This window comes from Sturnira hondurensis, unplaced genomic scaffold (assembly GCF_014824575.4).
Source record: "Sturnira hondurensis isolate 20B ecotype Veracruz unplaced genomic scaffold, ASM1482457v3 Scaffold0022136, whole genome shotgun sequence".
In the NCBI taxonomy this organism is placed as follows: domain Eukaryota; kingdom Metazoa; phylum Chordata; class Mammalia; order Chiroptera; family Phyllostomidae; genus Sturnira; species Sturnira hondurensis.
The window spans coordinates 5,009,424-5,028,882 of NW_028094767.1; the positions used below are offsets into that span (position 1 = coordinate 5,009,424).

At 40.1% G+C, this 19,459-nt stretch overlaps 1 protein-coding gene across 2 annotated transcripts in view; it reads left to right on the plus strand.

Moving 5' to 3' along the window:
• COL9A1 (collagen type IX alpha 1 chain) overlaps positions 1 to 19,459 on the plus strand; it is an 88,836-nt gene that overhangs the window by 62,443 nt on the left and 6,934 nt on the right. For both annotated transcript variants that reach the window (XM_037034332.1, XM_037034333.1), the window contains 5 exons: positions 1,146 to 1,178; positions 4,252 to 4,398; positions 4,632 to 4,686; positions 6,340 to 6,528; positions 17,433 to 17,510. In XM_037034332.1, coding sequence (XP_036890227.1) covers positions 1,146 to 1,178; positions 4,252 to 4,398; positions 4,632 to 4,686; positions 6,340 to 6,528; positions 17,433 to 17,510 — 502 coding nt within the window. The remainder of the gene's footprint in view (positions 1 to 1,145; positions 1,179 to 4,251; positions 4,399 to 4,631; positions 4,687 to 6,339; positions 6,529 to 17,432; positions 17,511 to 19,459) is intronic.

A 19,459-nucleotide genomic window follows, 5' to 3' on the forward strand; every position in this document is an offset into this window, starting at 1 on the left:
AGTAAAGCGGAGGGGAAGCACCCCAAAGGGATAGACCTAGCTTTAAACTTTTGGAGAACAAAGTATTTCTTTAGACATGGTGAATTCTCTTGCAGCTTTACATCTAGACACTCAGGGTGATTCTTATGTGCCTATAGAAAGTCTGTAAATAGTGCCTATCATGGAAACAAAATTCAAGTTTTCGTATAGTTAGAAAGCTGTGGCTCACGCATGTGACAGTGGGCACTGTCTCTAGTCTAAAACCCTCCATAGATGGGACCTTGATCTCCCTCTGTGGCTCAGTCTCCAGGAAGATGGTAAGAACCAGTTGTCTTTCCTGCCAGGACTGCTAGATGGCTTGGTTCATCAGTATGGTTTGGACACAATCTAGCATGACCTAGTGTGGAAACTTATGTTTGTTTGTGTGGGGTTGGGGTGATAGATTTCTCCTAAATTAGTTTCGGTGAGCTGTTACTGCAGGCAAACATTCTGGTAATGTTGTTTCTATTCAGATTATCAGGACCGAGAGTTAGTATAAACATAACATCTGAATTAGGCAAAGCTTCGTGACTGTTCATTAAATTCCAAAAATAATTATTTCAGTTTTTTGTTAAAATTATTCATTTTAAGAACTAACAGGATGTTTTAAATCATCCTGTTTCATAGTGGAGATGAACTGATGTGCTAAAACCTGAGTGGAACTCGTATCTGGAATTAGTGGCAGAAGATTTTAAGTTTTATTTATTTTTTTTAGCACAAAAGTGTGCATATTTAGCTTGACGGGCTTTTTGGATAAGTTTTAAAGTAATCAGGTTTAAATGCCTATAATGTTTTATAATAGAATGCTAGTTTAATGTCTTTTGAGACTTTAATTCTCAACACTTAGCATTTTAGATATGGGTGGAGCCTTGGATAGCTCTTATTCAACCCTGTTATTTAACAAATAAGTTAGCTAAGGCTGTTAGGTCACACAGGGTCATGAATTTAACTGGCAAAACTGGGACTGGGATATGAATTTTGAGACTTACAGTTTTCTGTGGGGTCAGGGTTCATCTCTGTTCATGGTTATCTAAAAATTTCAGCAGCATAATAATCTGTTACATGTTTTTAGGAAACTGTCATATGTGAATACATTGTTCTAATATAATTTTGTTTTATTGATTTAGGGAGATATAGGATTACCTGGAGCAAAGGGAACTGTAAGTATAATGAGCAGTAATGGTATAAAATATAATAATATCAAAATATCAATAATGTTGTAGAAAGTGTAATGCACAGCTTTATGAAATTCTGCTATAAAATTCAATTCTTCATGGGCTTACCTTCAAGGAAATGAATGTCTGAATTTATCCTTTAAGTAATGGATTAATCTGAAGAAAAAACCAACAGTGTAAATGGGTCTGCCTATCGAACTAACCATTCCGAAGGAAGGTTTTTTTCCTACTATAAGTGGTTCAGTGAGTATATTACAGTAATTTTGTTTACAAATGGGTCATTTTTAAAGAACTGAGTTGTGCTTCATAGTGACAAGAGTGTAATTGAGTATTGTTTGTAGTTGTACAATTTGTTGGAAAATGTTTCCGTAATTTTCTTAATCTCCTGTGTGTTCTATTTGAGGAAGCAAAATAGAGGCATACTGCATAAGAAGATTAATAGAGAATTATTAGAGCTAGAAAATGATTATCTTGTTTAATTCACCATTTTACAGAGACTAAACTGATGTCCTTAGATATTACATGAATTTAGAATTATAGAACCCATCAGTAGCAAACCTGGAATGATTTGCAGTTCGAAAGGAATGCACATCTAATACAATAAGAAATTTAGTATAAGGAGAAAAAAATTGAGCTCAGATTTCAATCTGAAGTGTCACTCACCAGCAGCTGCCAGCTAGTCCCCAAGTCCCTCCTGTTCTGGAACCTTCCCCACTCCTCTCTGTGCCCGTCAGCTCACTATCCTCCTGGCAGCCCTGGGGATCTAGATAAAAAGATCAAACACCATCTATCCTTTCTTGGCATAATATCCTTCAAGAATAGCATTTTATGGAGAAAAACTGGATTCTTAGCAAGGTATACACAGCTTTCGACGAAGTGTTCTCTGCCTTGCCAGCCTCATCTCCTGCAGGTCCGGGATGTCACTCTGTTTACGTGGCATGCTGTCTAATGTCCTGTGCTGTTCACCTGGCCTGGGGTATTCCGTTTCTCTCTTTAAAACAGAGATGTCCTTCTTAAGTGTTCCCCATCTTCAGCCCCACTTTCTTCAGGAGGAGTCATGTAGCCTCCACCACACTGTCCAGCTCTGGGCTCTTCACACCCCCCCAGGTGGAAATTATTATGTTGTGTTAACTTTCCTGTTTACATACTGCCTCTAAACACCATTTGACAGTCTTAAGCTTCAAGTAGCATCTTTATGCCTAAGAATCTTTGACAGAAATGGTTTAGGATTGAGAAACATGTAGAGTAAACCTTGATAGAATTTGGTAGTAGAGATGCTGTTTCATGGTCTAGCAGTAATTACTGATGTTCAATGGTTAAGCATTGAAGCTATAAAGAAAAAACCCAGTGAATAATGCAGTGGTCACTTCATTTAAATGTGGGTATAACACTAGGAATTGGCTCTTGATTCATGACCTCCTTTTCTAGTCTTGTCTTCTCTGACATGACCCAGACAATACTGATGAAATTGAAGTGTGTTGTCTTAGATTCAGGGGAAATAGCTACTAACAGGAGGACTTTCGCCGTCCCCAGTGATGTCAGCATAGACAAACTTGATAGGTGGTGAAGTTTGTTTCTACTCTAGTGCGCATGTCCTCAACGGAGGAATTTTCCCCCAAAGACCCATGGCACTTACAACGTCCTGGCCATGTTGGCCCCAGATCTCTTCATCAAAAATTCCTTGTCCCTTGTTCTAGCAACATTGCAGCATTGTGGCAAGATGACACGCTCTGATTTGGTCTCCCCGGTTTTCTGCCAGTTCCTGGGTGCATTTATGCATTCTCTTTGGCTTCTTCTCTGGGTTGCTTTAGAAGCTGTCACTGTCCTGCCCTCCAGGTGCCTGACCATTCCCCAGCCATCCACAGCCCGTCCTTAGTGAGCTCTCCTTGCTGGCACTCTTTCAGGGAGCCTTTTAAGCTGTAATTTCTTCACAGGAACAATTTTGACAGGTTGACTTAGACGAATACCATTTTTTTTGTATAAAGAGAGACTAAGAAAAGCACACTTTCTGAACTTTCTTTAGATGTGTCTAGTGAAAGCATTGCCCCATCACCTTCTCCCCTTCAGTTTAAAACAGTTGAACGTTTGACGTGAGGGAGCTCTTTCTAGACAAGTGTTGGACTTGAAAAGGAAGCAGGGTTAAATCGCTTAGTGAACAGTTGTAACGGGATGCTGGCGTCCCCTTGATGCCCCCTGCTCTTTGACCTTCTCACTCTCAGTCTGTAAACAACGGTGCATTGTGACGACTGCGCCAGGAACCCCACCAGAGGTAGTTCAATACAAAGTGAATTAGTTTAGTCTCATTTTCAAAGCAGTTACCGTACACGAGGCCTCTTTTAAATGCTTTTAGTCTGCTTTCAGGAAAAACATCTGATGTGTCCATACTTTTGTGCTAAGGAAGCAGTTGGTTTATTCCTAAACTTCTTTAAGATTTGGATTTTTAACTTTTTCAATACTTAGATAACTTATAGACTTACTCTCTTTCAGTATTTCAAATACATTGGGTTTAAGTGCAACACTTTAAATGTGGTGGTGTTTTAAATATACTGATATAGTTCCTGTTAGTATTTTATGATCCCTGGATAGATCTGGCATCTTCAAATCCTCCAAAGAATGTGATAAGAGATGAATACCTTATGTTCTTGTAAATGTCTTTATTCTATGCTTTCTGTATCAGTGATACACAAAGGAACAGTCTTGTAAGAACTTTGTGGTTTTCTTGGGGCCACAAAAAGTTGACAAGCCTCACTGAAAGCTAACTTGTTCTTTGGAAGTGGCTTAAAGTATGAAGGATGTGACTTTTTAAAAGTATTATTTCAGGTAACATTTTGAAATAATAACTGTAGAAGAATGAAAGGATCTTTAAAAGTTTATTTGAACTGGAGTTCTACAAGACTAATGAGTTGTGGCATTTTCTGTCCTTACATCGAGCATTTGTAACCTCTGAACAAATGGGATGTAGTAAACCTCAAAGTTTGTGTGTTAATATTACATCAGTATTAAGCAGCCACATTACTTGTGTTTAGCCCTGGTTTCATAGTGTTCCATTTTGTTGTAGGTGGGTAACCTTGGGGAGCCTGGCTTGAGGGGGCCCGAAGGAGGTCGGGGGCTCCCTGGCGTGGAAGGACCGAAGGGACCCCCTGGACCCCGAGGTGTGCAGGGAGAACAGGGTGCCACAGGCCTGCCTGGCATCCAGGGCCCTCCGGTGAGTGGAGGGCAGTCCCTGTGGTTGCTCTGTGGGGACTGTCCCACAGCACAAGGGGTTGGGGCAGCCTGGCTGGACCAAAAACATCAGCTCCTGGGCAGTGTGGGCAGGTGGTCCTGTTGTAAACCCAGCCACCCTGTTCCCTGCCAAGTCTGTCTGTCTGTCAGCTTACTATTCAATGATGTGCTCTTTATGGTTCTGTGTATAAAGTGCTTTTTTCTCTTCTGCCCCAGGGGAGAGCACCAACAGATCAGCACATTAAGCAGGTTTGCATGAGAGTCATGCAAGGTAAGTAACATAGTGGCTTGATTTTTTTCTGTGTGCTTTAAAGGAGGGAGATTTTGAATAATGCTGATGTCAATTCTGTTTTATGCAGCTTGCCATCATCACAATAGTTTATAGCCTCAAAGAAAAGGAAAAATATCACTTTTTGGATTAGCTTTTTTTGCCAAGGGTATTCATTAACAAGAAAGCGTGCACACACACACACTTTGTTTTCCTTTGAAACCACTGTCAAGTGTCTTTCCCTTCTTCAAAGCCCTACCACTGAGTGAGGACACAGCACTCGCCGAGGCTCTCTCCATATCTCCCTAGAGTACGTGAGAAGTAACTGACTGACTCGTAAGAAGTGTAAAGTCATTATGACTACTCATGTACCAAACTGCCTTCATCAAAAATCAATAACCAGTGTTTTACCAAAATGGTGATACATGTTCATATTTGTTAACCTTGATCTAAATTTATCTGTAGCTGTGGCGATTGCTGTTTGTCAAAGCTGTTTCCAAATGGGTCTAGTTCTGAAGCCACACTGAAAATGGAGATGCACAAGCCCTCCTATAACTGAGGAGACCCTGGAACCCCTGGGCCTTCTCACAAATAAGTGTTTTGTTCTGGTTGGAACCACTTCTGGCAGAAATGAATACTCTTCTTTGTGTGCTCATGAGACAGTCTGATTTGTCTCGCAGACTTGTAGAGTTTTCCAGAATGAAACTGTCACCTCTGCATTTCAAAACCAAGTTTATTCACTGCAGACATTTTATCTTGAAAGAATATTTCAATTTGAAGCATCACATATCTAGAAAATTGTGATTTTATGCTAACTCTTACTTATGTAAGGCAAACTTAGAATACTCACATTGGAACAGTTTAAAAATGTTTAGAAATGTGTTTTCAATTCAAATTCTGTATCACACCCCAAAGCTTTAAAATATATTACATTATAATATTTTCCTTAGAGGATTTTAATGAGAAAGTTGCCTTGTTATACATAGTCTTAGTGGATGATTGTTAATCTAGTTAATCATTCCTGAAAAGGCCCACACAGTTATTAATTTTTAAGACAGACTGTGACCACTCCTAAGGCCATTTTTAATGTTTATTGTCTATTCCAAGCATGAAGAAACTTCTGAAAAGGAGAATTCCTAAGAAGTCATGAATTCTCGGAATATGTCAAGTTACTTAGTGTCATCAAACTAAAAATGCTAGGCTAGGTCTCAAATGGAGTTTCAGTAATAATCCTGCACAGTGTCCTCAGCATTTAAAAAGCCTCTGGGCATCCACTTCTACCTACATTCAGAAACTCATTTTCTTCCCATCCTGGGTCCTCAGAGAACAGGTTGGGCAGGATTCAGGTGACACACTCATTCTTGTAGGACACCACTTACCCCACAGCCCTGCCGTTGAAGGTTTTTATCCTGGTCACTCTGCCCCAGTCGCAAAACTTCAGCACCAAGTCTATCTAGGGAGACCTGAGTCAAACAGCCCCAGGAAGGCTTTCTGGCCCAGAGTCTGTGGAAAAATGACTGGACTTTATTAATTTCTCACCACCATGTTTGAAGTTCTGGTGACACATTTTTAAAAAGGCACTCGTAATACCTGTTTTCATTAGTCTCACTTCCACGTTTCTGACACTTCTCGTTTGTTTTGTTTATTATCTTTTAGAGCATCTTGCTGAGATGGCTGCTAGCCTCAAGCGTCCAGACTCAGGGGCTTCTGGCCTCCCTGGGAGGCCTGGACCCCCTGGTGCCCCAGGGCCCCCTGGAGAGAATGGCTTCCCAGGCCAGATGGGACTTCGTGGCCTCCCAGGCATTAAAGGGCCCCCGGGTGCTCTCGGTTTGAGGGGGCCTAAAGGTAAGCCTTTTTGCCCAGGTGGAACCAAGGGACACACATCGTCCTTTCTCAGACATATTCTCGTGTCCGACCAGGTTCCAGATACTCTGTGAGATAAGACGTATTATTCTCCTTTGCACTGAACATGGTGAAGATTAGAGAACTGTTACGTGGGATTCTCTCAACCTTGCTGTATGACGGCAGTAGACTAAATGCTGGCGCTAAGGTCCTCAGACTTTCGGCACCGATCTTTTTCAGTTATACTATGCCTTCTTCATAGTTCCAAGTAAACTTTATAGGGCCTAATGAAGGTTTATTCAGCAGTTAATTTTTTCTAGAACCTGAAATTATTGTCGAGGTCTTCTAAATTGACAACCAGCCTTAGAATATTTACATTAAACATTACTTAAACTAACAAGATTTGTGAGCAAGAGATAAGAAAAATTACATCACGAGTGGAAGCTTCCTTTCCCTTCTTCTAAAAAGTGACATTGGACACTTGGTTTTGATGGATTTTCTTTTCAGCTCTGAAGTGCAACCTAACCCTATTCCTTCTTTAACATGTGAGAGAGTATAAGAGCATTGGTGTCTTCCCCTTTTACTGCAAGCACATTAAGCCCTTGCACCCAGCATTTTTCAGAAAAATAGGGCTGTGTGTTAGGTATTAAACAGGCCTTTCAGGAGGACTGGTTGCCTCGGATGGCACTTGCTAGTTGAGTGAGGTAAGTATGTCAGCCTGGGGCGTGTGTGCCCTGAATAATTTACGGAGAGGACCGAATAAAGTGAGGACTTTCTGTATCATGATGAGTGACAACTTTCCAGGAAACTTCAAAAAAGCATGGCATCAAAAACAAGAGAAGGACTTTCATTTTTAAAATGGTGCTCTTCCAATTAGGATTAAACATTATGGTGTGAACGGTCAAAGGGTAAGCAAGCTGCCTTTTTGGATCTATAAATGCATTGCTGATGCACTTGGCTAACTGTATCCTCCACTGGAATAGTTTCTTTAATTACAATTTTTTGGGCATGTGCATGTTGATAAATGAGCCCTAATTGGGGCCTCCTGTAAGCCTGGCACAATTTCAAAGCTTTTGGAGGCTGGACAAAATCAAATACAGAGAGAGAGAGAGCTCAGAGTTCATCTTAAAGAGAACTGGAGAGAAATTTCCTCTGAGAAAATCACATAGACAGCCACCTTTGTCCTGCTTCCAGCTATTAGTTTAGGTACTCATGCCGTAGGTGGTTTTTCTGAGGTTAGTTCCCATTCCCTCTGTGAACCATTTGTACGAAACCCCTCTGCCTCGGTGATTGCTGACTTGGCTGGCCCTGCAGTGCCAGAGCCCAGGCTGTCTCCTTAGCTATTAGGAGTTTACGTCAGAGCAATGGGTCTGAATGAGTGGCCACTGGACCGACAGCACCACCAGAGACCACATTAGGAATGCACACTCTCCAGCCCACCCCAGGCCCACCAATAGGAATCTCCGGCAGGGGTCGGGGGCAGCAGTCTGTGTCCTAACACACTGCTCCCTGATTCCAATGCAGCTAAATGCACTGGGTCCATTTTCCTGTTGAAATGGGACACCTTGTAGGGACCATAGAGATCGCAGCCCTACTGTCTTGGCTAAAAGGAAGTCTCCACATTTGGATAGAGCTTACCTGTGTTCATCAGTAACAGAACTCTCCTGAGGTCCCATCTTATTCCTCTAAGAAGTGAGGATGTCTGTTGACTTGCTAGGTTAGGAGAGTCTGCCTAAGGCTGCGTCTCTCAGTCCCGGCTGCACGCTGGAAACACGTGAGGAGCGTGAAGGACGACTCACGTGTGGGCCCCATTCCCAAAGATTCTGATTTAATTGGTCTGGTCATCAGGGTTTAAAAATACAGCTCAGGTGATTTTAATGCGCCGCAAGCAGGGTGGCGAAACCCTGGAAACAGAGATGACATATGGGTGAAGCTTTCTGGAAAGTTCCAAATTGTGGCTGGGGTGGGCTGGCTTGGCCCTGGCAGAGAAACTGAATTTTGAAGGGAAGAAAGGCATATTTCTCTGTTTGGAACCTGGAAAATGTCTCCACCTCTAAGTCCATTTGTCAGCTTGATTGTAGAAGGGATTTCCCCTAATTTTTCTTTGTTATTTATGGCAGAGCCTATACTCCAGAATTGATATAGTCCTTTTCTTTTCAACAGAAGTTCTCTCCTCAGCTCCCTTTATCTGTTTCTTGTCATAGGATTCCTTTAAAGCAGCATCTTTTCTCATTTTATTTCTTAAAATTTGGGGTATGTGCAGAAAAGAAGTAAGCAGATTTTCTTGATCAATCTGTGCTGTCACACATTTGGAGATGTTTGATTCTACAGATCTCTACTTGACCTTTCTTGTCCCACCCCATGCATTAACAATAGCATTTTATAGGAAACATGAAGTCTTTTACCATCCAAAGGTTACAGATCACATTTGCCCCGAGATAAGCACTTGACCATCTGGGACATAAATGTGCCTCCCACTGGAGAAGCGATGCACTTCGCCGTCCCCTGTCACCTTCCCCCGTGGCAACTGAAGAAGGGGTGGGTCACAGAGAGATTCTTTTTCAAGAGAAATTGTCACATAAATAACAAAGGGATAAGTTTTACTAAAGCTTTCAACAGGCTGTATTTTAATCAAATTCCTGTTTTCCTCCTTAAAAATTACTCTGGAAAATACAGTGGAACATTTTCAGTGGTAGCTAGTGGGAATAGGCCTCAAATAAGACTCAAAACGCTTAAGTCATATATATACATATATTTTTGTTTTCCATCAATATGTTTTGTACAATATTACACAAACATATTAGGGTCGCAGCTAATGCACTTTGCACATTTTCTGTGTCTGTTCAACAGATGCAAGAGAGACGTCGATCTGGCCTATGTTCACTTTTCTTAGTATTAAGTCAGTCTTTTGTGTTGTAAATACCATTTTTTAAAATCATTTTTAAAATTTAATTCTTGTTCAAGTACAGTTTTCTGTCTTATATTCCCAGCCCTGCCCACCCCCTGCCCAGTGCTCCCCCTGCCTCCCATTGCCACCCCCCACCCTTATTTATTGTCCATGTGTCCTTTATACTTGTTCATGTGAGTCCATCCCCTTTTCCCCTATGATTCTCTCCCCTCTAGACCCTGTCAGCCTGTTCAGTATTTGAGTGTCATTGGTCATATTTTGCTTGCTTGTTTGTTTTGTCCTTTAGATTCCTGTTAACGGTAATATCATATGATATTTGTCTTTCATTGCCTGGCTTATTTCGCTCAGCATAATGCTTTCCAGTTCTATCCATGGTGTTGCAAAGGGTAGGAGCTCCTTCTTCCTTTCTGCAGCATAGAATTCCATTGTGTAAATGTACCATAGCTTTTTGATCCAGTCATTGACCGATGGGCATCTAGGTTGCTTCCAACTCTTGGCTATCGTGAATTGTGCTGCTATGAACATTGGGGTGCATAGGTTCTTTTGGATTGGTGTTTCAGGGTNTCTCTACTTGACCTTTCTTGTCCCACCCCATGCATTAACAATAGTATTTTATAGGAAACATGAAGTCTTTTACCATCCAAAGGTTACAGATCACATTTGCCCCGAGATAAGCACTTGACCATCTGGGACATAAATGTGCCTCCCACTGGAGAAGCGATGCACTTCGCCGTCCCCTGTCACCTTCCCCCATGGCAACTGAAGAAGGGGTGGGTCACAGAGAGATTCTTTTTCAAGAGAAATTGTCACATAAATAACAAAGGGATAAGTTTTACTAAAGCTTTCAACAGGCTGTATTTTAATCAAATTCCTGTTTTCCTCCTTAAAAATTACTCTGGAAAATACAGTGGAACATTTTCAGTGGTAGCTAGTGGGAATAGGCCTCAAATAAGACTCAAAACGCTTAAGTCATATATATACATATATTTTTGTTTTCCATCAATATGTTTTGTACAATATTACACAAACATATTAGGGTCGCAGCTAATGCACTTTGCACATTTTCTGTGTCTGTTCAACAGATGCAAGAGAGACGTCGATCTGGCCTATGTTCACTTTTCTTAGTATTAAGTCAGTCTTTTGTGTTGTAAATACCATTTTTAAAAATCATTTTTAAAATTTAATTCTTGTTCAAGTACAGTTTTCTGTCTTATATTCCCAGCCCTGCCCACCCCCCGCCCAGTGCTCCCCCCTCCCTCCCATTTCCACCCCCCACCCTTAGTTATTGTCCATGTGTCCTTTATACTTGTTCATGTGAGTCCATCCCCTTTCCCTCTATGATTCTCTCCCCTCTAGACCCTGTCAGCCTCTTCAGTATTTGAGTGTCATTGGTCATATTTTGCTTGCTTGTTTGTTTTGTCCTTTAGATTCCTGTTAACGGCAATATCATATGATATTTGTCTTTCATTGCCTGGCTTATTTCGCTCAGCATAATGCTTTCCAGTTCCATCCATGGTGTTGCAAAGGGTAGGAGCTCCTTCTTCCTTTCTGCAGCATAGAATTCCATTGTGTAAATGTACCATAGCTTTTTGATCCAGTCATTGACCGATGGGCATCTAGGTTGCTTCCAAATCTTGGCTATCGTGAATTGTGCTGCTATGAACATTGAGCTGCATAGGTTCTTTTGGATTGGTGTTTCAGGGTTCTTAGGATATACTCCTAATAATGGAATTTCTGGGTCGAAAGGCACGTTCATCTTTAGTTTTCTTAGAAAGTTCCATACTGTTGTCCATAGTGGTTGTACCAGTCTGCAATCCCACAAACAGTGAACTAGGGTCCCCTTTTCCCCACAACCTCTCCAGCACTTGTTGTTTATTTCTTTGTTTATGATGGCCATTCTGTGTAAAGTGGTATCTCATTGTGGTTTTAATTTGCATCTCTCTGATAGCTAGCTATATTGAGCATCTTTTCATGTGTCTCTGGATCCTCTGTATGTCCTCCTTGGAGAAGTGTCTGTTCAAGTCCTTTGCCCATTTTTTAATTGGGTTGCTTGTCTTCTTTGAGTGAAGTTGAGTGAGTTCTTTCTATATTTTGGAGATTAAACCTTTGTCTGAGGTATCATTGGCAAATATGTTTTCCCAAGGTGTTGTAAATACCGTTTTTAAATGTTTATGGTGTGGATTTACTTTAGGTCTTTTTGAGTAAAGCTGTATATTTTTTTCAGGTATTTCGGTGTGAGTCAGACAGACATGCCAATATGTAAAGGAAGGCTTGAGAAAGTATGGTCATAACTGTGGCTAACACTTTTTCAAATATTAAGCTGCTCATAAGAAGAGGGATCATTGATTAATAACTTGCAAATAAGTGAAATAAATAGCAACCATGGAGTGATGAGAATCTATTCAGTTTTAGCTGTTTGGTTCATCATGAGAAAGCTCCGTGGCATGAGTTCCTGTAGCTGAAAGTAGGACAAAGGTTTAGGTGGTTTTCTCAGAGAAAAATTTTCTCCAGTTCTCTTCTTTAAAGTACATTTTATTGATTATGCAGCTGTCCCATTCTTTTCTCTCCCATTTCTCCCCATTCATCCTGTACCCCCCTCCCTCCAGCATTCTGCCACCCCCTTAGTTCATGTCCATAGCTCATACATATAAGTTCTTTGGCTTCTTCATTTCCTACACTATTCTTAACCTTCCCATGTCTATTTTGTATCCACCATTTATGCTTCTTATTCCCTGCACCTCTTCCCCCATTCTTCCCCCTCCTCCTCTCCACTGATAACCCTCCATGTGATGTCTCCAATTCTGTGATTCTGTTCCTGTTCTAGTTGTTCACTTAGTTTCTTTTTGTTTATGTTTTTTTAGGTTCAGTTGCTCATAGTTGTGAGTTTGTTGTCATTTTATTGTTCATAGTTTTTTATCTTCTTTTTCTTAGATCAGTCCCTTTAACATTTCATATAATAAGGGCTTGGTGGTGATGAACTCCTTGAGCTTGATCTTACCTGGGAAGCACTTTATCTTCCCTTTCATTCTGAATGATAGCTTTGCTAGGTAGAGTAATCTTGGATGTAGGTCTTTGCCTTTCATGACTTGGAAAACTTCTTTCCAGCCCCTTCTATCTTGTAAGGTTTCTTTTAAGAAATGAGCTGGTAGCTTATGGGAACTCCTTTATAGGTAACTCTCTTCTTCTCTCTTGCTGCTTTTAAAATTCTCTCTTTATCTTAAATCTTTGGCAATTTAATTATAATGTGTTTTGGTGTGTTCCTCTTTGGGTCTAACTTCTTTGGGATTCTTGAACTTCCTGGATGTGCATGTCTATTTCCTTTGCCAGATTGGTGAAGTTTTCTTTCATTATTTTTTCAAACAAGTTTTCTCTTCTCCTTCTGGAACCCCTATGATTTACATGTTGGAACATTTAAAGTTGTCCCAGAAGTTCCTAAGACTTTCTTAATTTTTCTGAATTCTTTTTGCTTCTTGCTGTTGTGATTGAATGTTTATTTCTTCCTTTTGTCCCAAATTTTTGATTTGAGTCTTAGTTTTTATCTTTTCCCTGTTGGTTCCCTGTATGTTTTTCTTTGTTCCTCCTTGTATAGCCTTTACGTCTTCCTTTTCTTTTGCTACAATACTCAGTCATTTCTGATCAAGCATGGAGAGCATCCTGATTATCAGTGTTTTGAACTCTGCATCTGATAGGTTGGCTATCTCCTCATTGCTTAGTTCTTTTTCTGGAGTTTTGATCTGTTCTTTCGTTTCAGCCATATTTCTTTGCCTCAGCACATGTGTTACATTGTAGGGGGCAGAGCCTTAGGTATTGGCCAGGGCAAGGCAACCCACTTCACTGCATCGTGGTGCTGTATGTGGGGGAGGGGTCAGAAAGGGAACACTGCTGTTTGCTCAGCTCTCACCCTGCTTTGGAGAGATTGGCAGTTTCTCCTTGCCACAACTCCTACCGGTTTTTACATCCAGTGGTTCTGAGGCTTTATTTTGCTGGCGCTTGAACCCTGAATTGTACAGTCTGTCTCACTCCTCAGTTGTTCTTCCCAGTTTATCTGCTCGTGAATGTGGGACTGCCTGGTCCTCAAGTCATGGCCTTGCTGCTATTTGTCTCCACCCTGGCTGCCTGCCTCTGCTCCTCCGACCAGTCTGGATGAATGTTTCTTCTTGAACTCCCTAGTGTCAGACTTCCAAACAGTTCAATATTCTGGCAGTTCTGGGGTTTTTTTGTTTTTAAATTGGTTTCCTTACTTTGATTGTGTTTGAGGAGGTGAAATGTATCTCCCTACACCTCCATCTTGGCCAGAACTCCTATAGTTTATCTCTCCAGTTCTCTTTAAGATGAACACTGAGCTCTCTCTCCATATTCAATTTTGTCCAGCCGCTGGAAGCTTTGAAATGGTGCCAGGCTTATAAGAGGCCACAGTTAGGGCTCCTTTATTAAAAACTGCATCCTTCCCTCCATACCTTATCTAAGCTGATTTTATAAGCTCTTTATATGTCTTTTCTGACACAACAGGCTAACAAAGGTGGCCCTTTTGTTCCTTGAGCCACTTTTCGAACATCTCAAAAGAAGGCATTATCAGGGTTTGCAGAAGCAGAGGAACCCCGGCGACAGACAGCCATTCTGTGGAGCAGCAGTCTGCAGCGTCGCTGCCTTGGGTTCAGCTAAACTGTGTTTTTCTATGACTGATCATCGAAACGCAGCATCGCAGCTAGGATAGCAGCCTCCTCCCTTGCAAGCAACATTTTAAAGTTGTCGGGGTCTCTCACTGGAATGTTTTTAACTTTCACTATGTGTGTGAAAGTTGCATTTTAATTTATAATCTTCATCTCATATGTATAAAAAATATGGCACATTTAAAGATTCTCTTCTCATTGCCAGTCTCTAGAATTACAGTGATACGACATTTAAATTGCTAAGTTAACAAGAGAGATTCTGCTGCTGGTTTTAAAAATGCCAGTTGTCATATCTTCCTAATACAATATAGCTATATTGATGATGAGTAGGGAAAAAAAGAGCTTATGTGAACGTGAGTTCATCCTGAGCTCTATAAATACCTTACACACTATTTATATAAATTTGATTTGTTTAGAAATGTAATTGATTCCCTGTAAAAATATTTGCACAAGAACATTCACAGTTAAAATCAGAGTATGAGAACTATCTGACTACTGTATCGATGATTGTACATCTATCTTTCCTATTTTTGCTGTGTACATGCTTTTCTTTCTTAAATTATAACAACGACTCAGTATTGAACGAGGTTGGGCCGAAATAGATGTTTGGGGAAAATGATTATGTGTGGAGTTCTTTATAAAATACCACTGCATTTTCTAAAAGTGTAGAAAAAAATACAATACTATATTAATGAGATAGTGGAATAATGCCTTGTACTGGGGGCAGTAGAAGTCATTTAGGACCCGTTAACGAAGGTGTTGCAGCACTTTGTTAATGAGGCCAGGTTTCTGGGTTTGGTCTCTGCAGGGGCAGGATAATTAGCGCAGCTCCATTCAGTGGCTGCTGATGCCCTGAATTTAATCAACTGTCCTGCAAATGCACGTGGCTGGCTGCAGCCAACAGCATAGTCCCTGCACATACTGAGTCTGTAGTGAAACGTAGACACTTCTAACAGCACACTTGACATTTGGGAAATTCATTAATTTCTTTTTGGTAATAGTAAATTTACATTATTCAAGAATTTTAAACTGCATAAAAAGATATTCAGTAGAGAATTTCTCTGCCACCCATGACTCCCATTTACTAAGTTTCCTGGTTTCTTACCATTAGGTCATCATTATTGCTAATTTCTTACATATCCTTACTAATGATGATATGCAAGGATCAATGAATATAGCATATTTTCCTAGATTCTTTAAAAAAACAAACCATATCGTCCTGTAGTAAGTGATCTGGACCTTGTGTTTTTCATTGCACAATGTCTTGGAGATCCTTTCAAAGAGCTTCCTGGTTCTTCTTCAGAGCGCATTGTATTCCAATTGCATTGGGCATCTGTAGAAGCACCATGATGTATTTATTTAACCCTTTGGTAGACACTTCAGTTATTTTCAATCTTCTGCGATGTCAGTAAGGCCCCAGGGACACCACTGCGTGTGCTTCATTTTTGTACAAATATCAACAGAAGCCCTATCTATATCTCTAGGATGAATTCCTAGAAGTGGAATTACTGGGTAAAATGGTACTTCCATTTTTGATTTTGATAAATATTGCCAAATTGCCCTTTGAGAGACTCTACCAATTTATACTCTTATCAGCAATGTGTAATAGTGTATTTTTCCACAGATTTGCTAACATATCCTTAATTAAACTTTGGAATTTTTGCTGATCATATAGGCATATAGGTTAAAATAGCAACCTTGTTATTTTGAGTTTACATCAATTCTGTTATGAGAGTGAAGTCAGGAAATTTTTTTATAGAGTTAAGAGCCATTTTTATTTTCTTTCACTGACTTCCTTGCTCGTATTTTAAGCTTATTTTTTATTGTGTTGTTGGCCTTTTTGTATTGATTTCAGGAGCTGTTTGTATTAAGAGTTATAGCTTCATATCATAATAGAAAGGCCAACTTGAACTTGAGGTTTTAAAACAATTCTCCCTTGTTTTCTTCTGGTTCTTAAATTACATTTAAAATATTTGCTACATTTGCAGTTTATCCTGGATTGTGATGTGAGGAATAGATCCAACATTTTTTGTCTCACGTAGGCTACCCACTTGTGCAATAGTATTTATTGAATTATTCAACTTTTCCCACTTTAAGATGCCATCTTTGTTACAAACCAAATTCCTATATATGTATTTGGAATAGGTAGTTAGATTTTCTATTCTCTTTCATTCTGTCTACTTTCTGTTCTCATTCGGTCTGTCTACTCACGTACCAGTCCCATGATGTTTTGGTGGTTTAATATTTGGTAGGTTTAATTCCCTTCAAGTTGCTTTTCTTTTTGGAGTTCTTATGACTTGGCATAGTTCTGGTTAATGTCTTTTTATTTTTTTTATGCATCAATTTTAGAGAGAGAGGAAGAGGGAGAGAGTGAGAAAGAAACATCGATTTGTTGTTCTACTTATTATGCATCTGTTGGTTACATAATGTGTGGCCCTTGGTGAGGGACAGAACCTGCAGTCTTGGTGTCTCTGGGCAACACTCTAACAAAATGAACTAGTGGCCAGGGCTGTGTTTTTCTACACAAACTTCAGAATCACCTCTGGTTAAAACAAAAGATATATTTTTATTGGGATCGTGATGAAAAGTAAGTTAAGGGAGAACTGATACTTTTTTATGATGATGTCATTCCCTATGAGGACATTTTCCCAGTCTTTTTGTAACCTTTAGAAACTTAGTTTTTTTCATTTTGGATTTGCATATTTCTGATTAAACTTATTCCTGGGATTTACTATTTTAATTGCTATTATAAGTGGTGTCATTTTTTACTACTCATTACTGGCTTTTGTTTGTATATATGAATGTGTTTGTATATTTATTGATTTCCATGTATTAATTTTGTATCTTGCTACTTTACTGAATTATCTCTTATTTTTTGTATTGTGTTTTGAATTGATTTTTTAGGGCTTAAGATACATACTCCTATAACTGAAAATGGATGTTTTTAACCCCCCAAACCAAATGCTAAATAATAATGATAAAGTCGACATCATTATAGTGACTGTAGTGAAATTGCTTATTGTGTATCCCATCAAGCATCACGCTAGCTTTGGGGTTGAGCGAGTACGTTTTTCCATGTGGAGGAGGTAGCCATTGATCTTATCTTATTGACCATTGCTTCAGGAATGTGTTCAATTCTTTCAAACCTCTTTTCAGCATCTATGAATATGATTATTTGATTTTTTCTCTTAGATCTATTATTATAATTAAACTGATTTTTGCCTTGCCACAATCTAGTGTGTGGTAATTTTATGACCCTTTGCTTTCAGAATGTGGGTTTTGTTTTTATAGATATGTAGAAACAATAACCTTTCTCTAATCAAATGCAGGTGACTTGGGAGAAAAGGGGGAGCGCGGCCCTCCAGGAAGAGGTCCCAAGGGCTTGCCTGGAACTGCAGGTCTCCCAGGTAAGTGTGACGTGTGGCAGGGTGAGGCTGAGCCATTAGCAGGGCACGGGCAGCTGAGGCACACCGTGTTTAAAACACTTGCTCATTAATCACTAAAAGCATGCCGTGTGATACTCAAGATGGTTCACATCAACTTTCCAGACCAACCTTAATGAAGAGTTAAATGTTTTCTAAATCATATGTGTATTCTTTACCAGAAAATATGCCAGGACTTGAAATGTTAATTATTTAAAGAGATGCTTAAAAAAATTGTTGGTCTAGCCACACACACTCATTATGAAATTCTGAACGAATGGAATCCTCTCCACTTCAAGGCCAGTTGATAGTCTCCTGTGTGTTAAAACATTTTAACTAAAAGGTCAGAGCCATAGAAAAATTCATCCAAGTTTACAAACTATTCGTTTTGTGTAGGGAGTAACTAAAATTTTATTTTTAAAGTTCCTGTTTCAAATGTCCTGGACCCTCCAAAACCCCATATCCAAATAAATAAATAATCCTGGACATTCCTACTCATGGCCACAAGCCACACGTCACTGCTGTGTGAGCTGAGGGACACAGCAGCCTGTGTGTGAGAGCCCGGGTTCTCTCACGGGCATCTGCCCTCTCTCTACACACTGCGTACTCTGTCCCCCGCAGACCAGGCTGCAACACACTCACCCCCTGGGAAAATGACCTACAAGGTCATTTCCAGCGAGGGAAAGCATAGCAGGACCTAAAGCCAAGTAGTTTAAGAGCACGAAGGACGTGCTGTCTTGCTGCAAACTTCTCTTATTGCTGCTCGGGAAGGCTCCCAAACCTCTGCCACTGAGGAGAGTCCAGGCAAAAGGAGCTGTGTGGGAAAAGGGGGGCACATGCTTTCACAATGGATTTGAAAAACTTGTTTTAGGGAAATTTAGAAAAAGTAATGATGGCTTTTTAATTTTGCCACGGGCTTACATAGTCAATCATGGCTATAATTACAGCCCCAAACATCATTGCTTTCTAATTATACATTTCATTGCTCCTGGGGATTGCTTTCTCATTAAAATATGTTTAAAAATATGAACACACTTTGGAGATAGCTCCAACACTGCTTTGCTAAAACTGTGGGTCTGTTAAGAGGTTTCCCCAAATTGATGCATTTTTCTGTGATGGAAAAGGAAAGAATCTGGTTGGCACTAAATGGGCCAGGAGAAGATTCACTGATAGATGTTTAGAGAAAAAGAAAGGAAATAGAACTTACTGAGTGCTTTTCTCCTTCATCAATGGTAGCAACAGGAGGGGTTAAAGCTGATAAAATACCATCATTTAATACCATCATTTAAAAAATCTCCCTTTTTAAAAATTTTATTTAATTATTTTTCAAGTACAGTAAAAAAATCTCTTGATAAACAACAGTTTACAAATGGGAAGTTTGAGGAAGACTAGGTCTGTTATGTGCACTGTCTCAGGGTACCACCAGGGGGCGCACGATTCCCCACCTGCAGTAGCCCACTAGGAGTCCCTGAGTCTGACTGGTTTTCAAGTGCTCCTGGGCCATTGCTCTGCCGAAATTGGGCTTGGCCGATTTGCATTTTGATAGATGAAATATCCATGCATGGGCAAAATGGTAAGGCAGTACAAGCTCATCAGTGGCGGCTCTACCTGGTTGTCATCTTGTCTCCATTATGAAAAACAATAAATCTGTTACAACTGGTCTTGGATTTAATACTTAGATTTGATTTGTTAAAAACAATGTTATGGGCTCCCCTTTTCAGGACCCCCAGGACCCGTCCTCTTTCTTTCTGCCTTTGCAACCCCTTGCCCCTCCCTTCCAGGTACCACTCTGAAATCTGGTCCTTTTTTTTTCTTCCTCCTGTGCTTCTGTTACATTTTCATTGAAAGGATATTTGACATTTTTTAAAAGTTAAAGCTAACTTTCAAAAGCACACAGGCACAAGGGGACTATATTTATCTCGCTCGCTGAGGCA